Source organism: Oreochromis niloticus, linkage group LG19 (assembly GCF_001858045.2).
Source record: "Oreochromis niloticus isolate F11D_XX linkage group LG19, O_niloticus_UMD_NMBU, whole genome shotgun sequence".
Taxonomy (NCBI): Eukaryota; Metazoa; Chordata; class Actinopteri; order Cichliformes; family Cichlidae; genus Oreochromis; species Oreochromis niloticus.
This window is the reverse complement of record NC_031983.2, coordinates 11801580-11812765: the sequence shown is the minus strand read 5'-3', so window position 1 is coordinate 11812765 and position 11186 is coordinate 11801580. Positions and strand designations below refer to the sequence as shown.

Sequence of the window (11186 nt, the reverse complement as noted above, 5' to 3'; positions counted from 1 at the left end):
AAAAAAAAAAGATGTGCAACACACACACACACACACACACACACACACACACACACACACACACACACACACACACACACACACACACACACACACACACACACACACACACACACACACACACACACACACACACACACACACACACACAAATCCTGAATGATTCTTTTTATTTAGCTGATTTTCAGTGCTGTGGGTAAACTTTTGTTTATAACATTTAGAGATTTAATGTTTTTTTTACTTTTATTTTGAAATGTTTAAACTTAAGGGTTAATTATTAGATTTTACACATTTCTTTATGGATATGATGCACTGAGTATATATTGTCACTACTGTATTAAATAAGTCTGTTATGCCGTTATATTTTTGTCAATATTACTAATGGCGGTTTTCTGATATGGTTTTATCTTAGCAAAACCACACAAAATTGGGTAATTATGTGATGCAGAGCCATACAGAAATTTTTCTGAAAACGAGAAAAATGCCTCGAGGATGCCAAAAGCACTACAAGATGTCTCAAATTAGATTTCCCCTGCTATTTAAAATGTCACTATTATTACTGTTAGTGTTTACAAAAATTACCCACATGATCTAGCTCTGAGATATAGCTCGTCTGCCATCATCCTCCCTGCTGTGCACAACAATGTAGTAATAATAAAAAATAAATGAATAAATAAATAAAAAACAAGTGCACATTTGGATTCAAAGAAACTAACAGCAGTAGTTAAACGCGATAATTTCGTATCCGGATACAGTCATTAGCATTACAATATAAAATAGCTACCATAGCCTCCCCAAGGTCAGTCACAGTCAAACAAAACTGCAGGCAGTTAAAGTGTTCCCGACTGCCTGACATCCTTTCTTACAGACTATAGTTACACATTGTGGTTTTACACAATACTTACTTATAGCAGAATAACAGAGCTGCAGTTAACAAACCTTTCTAACAGGGCTGTGATGTACCATACCATCTGTGATAACACTGGTATCAATGTTGACATGATGAAAAAAAAAAAATCACAATTTCTATATAGGGACACAATGAATTTGTTCTCTAGCACACACCTTAGCCTCCGATGACAATTTAGTAAAAAAAAGAACATACTTCAACCATCTCCTTTGTGCCTTCCATGTTTTGCAAAGCTTTGTGCACTGCAAAACATGCAAGAAAAAAGTTTCCACTAAAGGTTAGAAACACCAAATTTGTTTCATAACTTGAGGCACTGTTGAATACAACCAGGCTATGAAGGTACTTGAGGAAGAGATGCTAACAGCTCATAATTTGTGACCGAAAAGTAAACAAATGACTCAACCATGCATCACTGGAGCACCCTCTAATTGCACTCTATATGACGGGAAGAGCAAAATGATGGATGGAATTCACTGATTAGGGTTTCTCAATGGAAAAGCAGGGCTTTAAGAAGGTGACTAAAAAAGCTCAACCAATTCAACTCAAGTCAATTATGTGGCAATATTGATCAGCCTCCTAAAGGGTTTCAAGGTTGAGTTACTTTACATATTGTGGAAGTGTTAAGCAGTTTTGTTACTGCTTTTACTAACGATACCCATAGCAACTCATCTGCTAGTCATTTAAAACAAGAGAAAAATATTTGACTCATCAACTAGTCCACTTTAAATGGACAAAGGTAAACAATGCCCAAACAATTATATATTAGGAAACTACATGAAACTTTAATTCATGGTCCTATAAAACCACACTTCAAATGTGTCTTAAATGTGTTGCACTTTGGAAACATCGACAGATAACATTTTTGAACTCGCAATTTCCAGTGTACACTAATAAAATAATAAAAATACATTTATCTGAGTTTGATGTGTAAGTACACATCAAACTCAGTGTGATGTGTACTTATGTAGTCATGCAAATCCTTAACTTTGCATAAAATTGCATAAATATATTTCATATATATTCAATTAAAAGGCCCTAATGAAACACTCAACTCCTCAAACTTTGTGGTATTTTATTTTGCTGGAATTTATAATTAGTCTATTAGAATGTTCAATTGCAGATCTTAGTCTTCATAAAGGTTGACATCTAACAGTGAAAATTTTCAGTCAAATCATAGTTAGTTATTTGAAGCCTGTATATGAAAAATTAAGAGACAGGAAATTTTTTTGAGAGCTTTCAAACTGATGGCTCATCCACAAGGATGACTCAGACAAAGCACATAAGCCACATGAGCTATAATGAAAGATCTCTCTAGATAAGAAATTTATCTAAAAAAAAAAGGGGGGGGGGTTCAGTGTGACCGATTATCAGAAACAAATTCAATACATGAAAGCATAAAAAGAAAAAAGAAAAATATTAATCAGAAGCAGCTTTTTAAAAACCCCCCAAAAAACCCCACTAATGCCTAAAAAAAAAAAAAAAAAAGAGTCAGACTGCATTTGTCTAGTACTTCAGGTGTATCACAAATAAATATGGACAAAATGTATATATGCCCTCACCAGCCACTTCATTAGGTACACCTTTCTAGTACAAAGTTGTACCCCTGTTGCCTTCAGAATTCTTCATAGTATAAATTCAACAAGCTGCTGGAAATATTCATTAGAGATTTTGGTCCATGTTCACAAGACAGCATCACACAGTTGCTGTCTTGTGTCATGATGTGAATCTCCCGTTCCACCACATCCCAAAGGTGCTCTGTTATATTGAGATCTGTTGACTGTGGAGGCTGTTTGCATGCAGTTAACTGATTGTCATCTTCAAGAAACTAGTTTGAGATTATTTGAGCTTTTTCACATGATGTGTTATCTTGCTGGCTACACTATGGTCATTAAAGGGGTGGACATGGTCAGTAAAAATGCTAAGCTGGCCGTGGTGTTTAAACAATGCTCGGGTTCATCTTAAGGCACCCAAAGGATTCAGCAGCAGCCTGAATCGTTGATACAAAGCAGGATAGATCCACACTTTCGTGTTTTTTTTAAATTGCTGAATTCTGACCTACCATCTGATTATTGCAACATTGTTGCAGCAGACTCATCAGACCAGACAACGCTTTTGTCCAGTTTTGGTGAGTTTGTGTGAGTTATAGCTTCAGTTACCCATTCTTAGCTGACATGAGTGGCACATGGTGTGGTCTTTAGGTCTTCAACAGCAGTATGTGGTCATACTGCTGTTGAAAACCTGTGTCATGGTTTGAGGTGCCACCTTTGTCCTAAGTGGGGGGGGTTTTGAGTTGCTGTTACCTTATCAGTTCATTCTCCTCTGATTTCTGGCATCGACAATGCATTTTCACCCAGAGAAACTGGTGCTCACCGCATATTTTCTCTCTGACCATTCTCTGTAAACTTTGAAGATGATTGTGTGGGACAATGACAGTAGATCTGCAATTTCATAAATGCTCAGTTGCAGCCATGCGACTGATTAGACATTTACATTAACAGGTGTACTTAATGAAGTGGCTGACAGTGCATATTTCCCTTTAAGACATAATAAATTACCTCCCACATAAGCCTATGTGACTTTATTATATTTAGAAGTGTGAAATAATGTGTTACAGCTACTGCTGAACTTTAGTATCACTGTATTTCCCCCCCCCCCCAGATTTGGCAGTGTCACAGTATGAACCTGGCATAGGTTTCCAAAGAGTCACTTAGTCCATAGGTTCATCATGTCTCTATTTTCTCACTGTTCTATAGTGACAGAGGTTTATTCAGGTGCTAGCAGACCCTTGTGCAACCAGCCAGCTAACCCTACCCAGCATGCCATTTGGCAGTGTAATTATGTAAATGTATAATCACTGTGTTATAAAATGATGGCGCAGTTAACCTGGTCCACTCTCAATCCATTCTATGCAGCACTCTTTATGACCAATCATATTAAATTTTGCAGTGCTACAGTAGTTTAGCTGCATCTCAACAATGGATCAGTATAGGCATAGATGAAAAAAGACAAGATATTAAAACAGGTATAATTACAATTTTACATTCTATCAAACAAATCTAACAACACACAGCAACATCAGAGTTGCTTAACAGAAGGACCGCCTTTGGGAGGCCAGGACAGACCTCAGATTTTATCTTCATCAACTTTGTCCCCCTTGGACACTTACTGGCGGTATCCCTTGTTTCTCTTCTCTGAAATGACTGGTTTCTGTCATATTTCACGCCTATTTCTAAAATGACGTGGAACCTGTTCCTCTTCTTTATCGATATATATTGAGGTGCCAAAACTCGTCAATGGGGGGGGATTGGTAAATAATATAAGAAAACTTCACATCTTCCTCCCTGAGTTTTGAATACATCTGTATACAACTGAATGATAACGAGTTGTGAAGATCTTAAAGTACAAATAGCACCAAAGGTGATCTATTCCGTTAAACAAAAAAGGCTGAACGAACAGAATGTAGGATGTCACTTTAAGTTGACTGTAAAAGTTTCTAGGAAGCCTAGTGCCCTCTGAACACAGAAATCTTTGTGTAAACTGGTTGGAAAAACAAATCTCAAGTTAATCAATTAGCAAAAGTGAGTCAAAAGGTTTGAGGGGTTTTGGGTTTTTTTGAAGAAATTACCATGTGAAAGTAAATACAGTAATTAAAAGACCTTCCTTACAAAAACATTAAATACAGGAACCAGAGGACATTTTTTACTGTCAAGGACAAGATGATGTGCACTAATACGTGTAGCTGACTCAATGAGCCTATTTGATAAAAGGCACAATATCTGAGTGGACAGGGGCAAAAGCTCTGAGTCCTGTTTGTATGAATAGGACTTATGAGAAATGTTCATTTTGAATCAGTTTGAAGGAGAAGACCATTTTTATGCCACACTTATTGATGATTTCTTTTTTACTTCAGTTGCATTAATTGGTGAAATTAGCTCATGGTTTGTTTGTTTTAGTTAAGATAAACCTTGATGACAATTGTCTGACCTGCTTGAGTCAATCCATATTTTTTTTTCCTCTGACTGCATTTTGAAAAATATCTCTTGGCAATATCCTTGTTTTACCTTTCTCAATATTTACAGCATGCAAGGGATTAGTACAACTGTGCTTAAAGAAAAGAAAAGCATGCATACTTCAAAGAAAGCACACCAGCAGGAAGTCAAAGCAAAATACTTACTGTGTCATCACTTCGATAGGGGATAAGTTTGTTGTACACTGCTTCAATAACACTTCGTCTGAGGGGGAAGACAAAAAAAAATTCAATGCTAGTTTTCATTCAAAATGAAAAAATATATACATATGACACCCAGTGTCGCAATAGCATGCTTTCCATTCTAACCACAAATATCACTTACTTGCTCGCCAGCTCCCCACCAGGAGGAAGGTTAGGGATGCTCTCAGATGCTAACGTCCGCATCACGTGGACCAAATCCGGGACACCTTCATCCCCGTGCTTTTTGATTATCTCTGTTGGAAAACACAATTTGATTAGATTGCAGCTCTGTTTAAACAACACCAAATCACAGATGTTTAAGTGTCAATATATGTAAAACAAAAGCTTTGTCATAGTAATACTTCTTCCCTGATGTAACACAGAGGCCACAAAAGGGTCATCCCAACTAAATAAAATATTGCTAACTTTGATGCTTACTTTTAATGGTAAGTGTAGAAAAAAACTAAATAAGCCTACTTTCGTCTATTACATTCAGCCTAAGCTTTGCACAAGATATAAATTATGTGTCTTTTATAAATACAATCATATACTGAATGTCATGGTGTGTTGGAAATGTAAATACTGCTCCTATTTAAAAAAAAAAAAAAAAAAAAAAGTCCAGGTAAAAATATGTTTGTCTCTGCCTTCTGCTGTTAATGACATTACTAGGGTATCAACCACATTAGACAATCATCTTTTATTATTACTGGCCCTGGACTTCTATGACGCATGTTATAGGAATTCACAGTCAATTTTGTTTAAGGAGCAAATGTAACAGCCACGTAAATAACTCTTCAGAAATACAAAGTTACATCATGTTAGGTATATTAATTAGAGATATAACAACTGGCAAACAGACAAGTTCATTCTAGCATCTAAAACTGAAAGGTTATCATTAATATTTGGTAACATGGGCAGTGACAATATTTACTTTGGAGTTTGTTTTGCTTTAAGCGCATCTAAAAATTTCTCTACCTGCAGCTGCTAAGCCACAAGACAATGCAGAGAAAGCAGGGAAGGCAACAAAGACAGATAAAACAGGAGGTGAAACAAAAAAAGATAAAGACATCTATCCTTTGTTTCTTTTTAGCTGAGTGGTTAGTCAGGTGGAGAAGAACTAAGCCCTGTGTAAATAATGTATAAAGCTGTTGTAACTATGCTAGCGAGTACAAAACTTTACCGGGATTTCTTATATGACCCAAAGCAGCTTCTTTTCACAGAACCTTTAGGCAGTAGCCCGGAAAGTGAAGAAGAAATAAGTACAAGACATTTTCCTAAAATCCAGATTATATTATTATTATTAGTATTATAATACCCGTTCCTGCGTAATGAATGGGACGCAACAACAAGTATAACCTCAACCAGCAATTGCTACTTTTCTTTCTTTTTTTTTTAAATTCTACAAAATAGCAATGAAGCATCAACTGATGCTCAAACAGAACAACACAAGCCCAGGTATCATGCCAACAGGTGCTACACCAATGGTGGTGGTGTAGCTGGCAGCACTTGTCTGTTTTTTACCTTTACCTGCCACTGGGATACCACATTGGTGGACTGGGACCAAATTTGAATCTTGACTGCAATTTCACCAACAGGGACAACAAAATAACTGGATAAACTGACTATTCTTTTGCATTTGTTTTCACTGCAAAGCTCGTCTTTTTTATTGTCTTTGTTATAAATCAGACGCTCCTATTTAATTTGTGGCTGTGCATTTTTTAACCTCTATCTAAAAGCTCAAGGTTATTACTGAGTTTATAGTCAAGGCAACACAATGAGAGCCCTCAGTCAACAATCTGTTTCAAAGTAAGTAAAAGTCCCAAGGTTTCCATAGTTGATCCTATGAATGGATTACTGTTTCCTGCAGATGCTTTGCACTACAGGTATTTTAAAACATACCAGGGGAGGGATTCTAAGTATCAGGCAACAGTCTCCCTGTTGCCAACCAAGGCCACTGCCACCTGTGACTCTGTTCGACCCCATCTGCACACACAAACACCCCATGGTGGATGCAAAAAGACAGGGACTGATAGTTGCCCTTTTGATATCATCTTTAAGGTCAAAAATACACCATAAATCATTTACTAACCTATTATCAGATGAACCTCCACCACTTCCAACTTTTTAAAAATGCATTTGTTTCTCCATAGTGTAGCGGTTAAAGCATTTGCTTAACATGCAAAATATCTTCAGTTGAAAACCAGGGGAGAGACAAATCCCTGGGAGGTTTAAGGCAGGAAGGGCATTCTGAGCTTAAACCTACCAGATTAAATATATGGATACATCCGCTGTTGTGACTCCTTGCAAAGCAGCCAGGGGAATCTCTATTTGCCAGCTGAGATATTAAATTTAACCTTCAGTGATTGTATGTTGTTTGTTAAGTTAATGAATAATTATGTTAATAGATTACAATGCTGACCAAAATTATAGTGATTTTGATTTTTGCCATAATCAGGCAGCTTTACCACACTGCTAAAAAGAAAATGTATTTTATAAATTTTTAGTTTAAAATTCCTTTTCAGACAAATAATGCAACACTCATAGGCTGTTGATTTAAATCTTGCCTGGGAAAAACCTACTTTACCTGTCAGCAACACCCTTTGTGATCCAAGTTTCAAACCCTGTTTTACACTTAAAGTTTTGGGGGGGGGGTTGGTTTTGTTTTTTTAATCTAAAGGTTAAATACTTCTAGGGCATTAGGGAGTAAAAAGGAAATGATGATCACTGGCAGCATTTGAGAGACTTGACATCACTAGTCAGATATTGTTTTATTGATACATGTGCAAGATGTGCAAATAAACTTAAGATGTCAATGGCAGTCTCACTGTAATCAATGAATTTGAAGTCCTTCATTTGGTGTTTCAATGCTTCACTATCCAGTATGATTCAAATATCTACCTTAAATATATCAGATATTTAAGACCCAATCTACAGATATTAAAAACAAAACACTTCCCATTTTTGCTCTTTGATTTTGCATTTTTCATTGCCTCTAAATACAATTAAGGTATATGAGCATTTGTAAACTTGATGTTTTCTTCTATAATAATGTCAACCAAAAGTGCTTCTACTACCTTCTACTCTGGCCTCCAGATATTTGTCCAGCTCAGCTTCTCGTTTCACTGCTTCTGAAGATACCTTTGGGGCTCCAGGAAAGCAGACTAGCACAACACTCATATTGTCCCGGCTTCCCTGTAAAGAAATCAAAGATAACAAACAAGAATTTATGTAAATCAACCATTGTACCAAACAGCTCAACAAAGTGTCAGAAGAGGGTTTGTTAATGGCATACCTTGTACAAGCAGGTGTCAACAATTTCATTGCTGACTTTTTCAAGATCATCTGTAACCTCTAGCCTTGACCTCACAAAGTCACACAGTTCTTCATTGGCCATGACATCCCAGATGCCATCACAAGCTAATATAATGAATTCATCTTCCCCCTCGCTTCTCTCTATTGCATAAACTTCAGGCTCTGGAGAAACAAGCTGCTCTGTCGGGCCTTTTCCATGCACGCATTTGTAGTCGAAGTCTCCCAGAGCACGGGACACTGCTAGGGACCCATTAACTCGCTGGATCATGACTGAGCCACCGGCGTTCTGGATCCTTTCCTTTTCCAGTGGGTTGCTAGGTTTGTGATCCTGTGTGAAGAAGTGCACAGTGCCGCCCCGGCTGAGGAGCCCACGCGAGTCGCCGCAGTTGATGAAGTAGATATGGCTTGGAGAAATCATCACCCCCACTGCAGTGGAGCCACTTCGGTCCACACCGTGCTTCTTCTCAGAGATGGTTCGCATGTGTTCGTCAATCTGCAAGAACCCAGTGCGGATACCATTCTTCACGCTGTCCACACAGGGGTCATCCTGAAGAGCACTCTGGAAGTCTGAGTTGCTGGTGATGTGCTCCAGCAGGTGCTCACAGCAGTACTTGGCCACCTGAGAGCCAGCATGCCCATCATAAACAGCGAAGAATGACCACAGGTCAAGACCATGAGGCAGACCAATTACCGCTGTGTGTGCATCCTCCATCTCAACCCGCCAACCCTGCATGCTGCTCAGCCCATACCTCAGGTTGTTACCTTCACCATGGGAATTATACTTTTCCATCTTTGGTTTGTCCAGAAATGCACCCATTGTGTCCCTTTAAAAGCCTGTAACACAAAAGAAATGACAAATTCGTTGATAAGAAAGTGCAGAAATGTAGTCATCCAATCAAAGCCAGCAATTTGAAAACTAAAACAATACATGTTGTCTAATTATGACAATGTGAAAACATAAAACGAGTACAAATCTGACTAATTTTCTGAAAAAGAGTTTTCTAAAAAATAACCAGAAAGAGGCACCAATTCTATCAATAAACTAACAGCACGTCTTAGATCCATTTGTGGCAAAAGATTAGCATCTTGGAGTTGAGTTCAGCCCCTACTAGTCTAAAAATAGTAGACTTGTGTGCACATTTTGGCCACACATTAGGAACACTGCTGGTGTGGATCAGACTGAAACGCCCTCAGGCCACTGGCTGTCTAGAGTTTACCAATAAATGTAGCGCAACGTTTTAAGTTATTTACTTTCATTTTGATAGTCCACTAAACCACTCTGACCTCCGCAATGCAGACCACTTCACCATACTAGCTAGCTGGGGTAGTAAAGAGTTGCCGCTACAAGCCTGTAGAGCTAGCCCCAGCTAGCAGACTCGATAACATCACAAGACATAAAATCGGCCAAAACCAACTCTAACGCTGTAATAAACTAGTTTACACCATAATCACGTTTATTAAGGCTCAATAATGCTGCTGGGTTTAGTGAGAAACTTTGCTCTGCAGCCAGTACCGACTGCAACTGAAATAAACAAACAGCCTAGCCTACTTACGGGCCTTGACCCTTGTCCCTCACAGCTAACTGACAGGCCTCCCTCCCTGCCGTGGTACGCTAATATAATATTGAGGCAGGCAAAGCCCTCGGCCTTGCTAATCGCTACATGCTAACACAGCTAAGAATTACGACTGCCCAATGTTCCTCAACAGCTGCTGGCTACAAAGTAAACATTTAATGACTTACCAAATACCAAAATACTAGTCGACACCAGCGCAAGATACAACAGGGACGATGACCGACTGGCCGCAGTTCGCACCAGAGAGGGTACACCGACGAAACTAGGGGGTTTACGGCGGTTTAGCTAAGGTAGCTAGCCAGTTAGCAGCAAGCAATCGTCACTCAAGACTCGGTGCATATAAATTGTGTAGGTGCGGAGGTCCCTCTTTGCGTACGTCCGTGATGCATTACATTATCTCAGCTGGCGAGAATATTCAAACGGATTTTCTCGTGGTTTTTTGGGGGGTGGCCAGAGGTTTGTGCGGCCAAGCCAGGGGAAGGGAAGCTGAAACGTCTGCCCCAGCCTCTCCACTTGACAGCCTGACAACTTGCTAGCTAACGTTAGCCTGAGCGGCACGGAGCGACGGAGACAGGACCCGGATGTTGCAGGTTGCGCATTCGAAAACATGACATCATTCCTGAAGAGCTGTGGCTGGCTGCTCCAGCTGCTACACAGAAACGTGCTCGGAAAGCATGTACACAACAACACGGGCTTCCAAATCTGATAAAAACAAGCCCGTACAAAATGACAATTAATTCAGTGCAATCCTGCAAACGGGCTGCATAAGTGCTTCTGTCAAAATATGTCGTTATTGCACAATTTCCTGCTTCTTGTGCAATTTCAGTCTGTAGAAGGGAAATGTGGCACAGTTAATGGTGACCATTCCTTGATTATTATTTTTATTAATTTAATTTTTTTTTATTTTACCCTCCTTCCCCCGCCATGTTCTCCAGCGCCACCAATACGTCGAATTATAGGTGTGTTTATGCACTTGAATCGCTTGCTTTATTTATTTATGTATTTATTTATTTATTATAATAATTTACAACTGTCAGGTTTCCAGCACATTCCCACAGCAAATTATAAACAGTTATAAAGGCTAACATGCATGCATAAATTGTTTTGTTTAGTTGTTAAGTATAATTCGTGAGGTCTGTCCAAAAAGTTAGATTACAATATGTGCAATCATAAAAATGAG

The 11186-nt window shown here is 38.6% G+C and overlaps 1 protein-coding gene across 5 annotated transcripts in view; it reads right to left on the bottom strand.

The window, feature by feature from the left end:
• ppm1aa (protein phosphatase, Mg2+/Mn2+ dependent, 1Aa) overlaps positions 1 to 10752 on the bottom strand; it is a 46596-nt gene extending 35844 nt beyond the window's left edge. For 2 of the 5 annotated variants that reach the window (XR_002057463.2, XM_019348940.2), the window contains exons 1-5: positions 10174 to 10751; positions 8413 to 9266; positions 8195 to 8312; positions 5263 to 5374; positions 5085 to 5142 (exon numbers count right to left, since the gene is read on the bottom strand). Coding sequence is in view for 3 of the 5 variants with exons in the window: in XM_019348940.2 (XP_019204485.1) it covers positions 5085 to 5142; positions 5263 to 5374; positions 8195 to 8312; positions 8413 to 9249 (1125 nt within the window). In the remaining 2 variants the exon portion in view is untranslated. Of the gene's footprint in view, positions 1 to 5084; positions 5143 to 5262; positions 5375 to 8194; positions 8313 to 8412; positions 9267 to 10173 lie in introns of all 5 variants that reach the window. The other 3 variants (XR_002057461.2, XM_025900841.1, XM_003453037.5) reach the window with 3 other exon arrangements.
• Between the last annotated feature and the right edge of the window lie 434 nt (positions 10753 to 11186).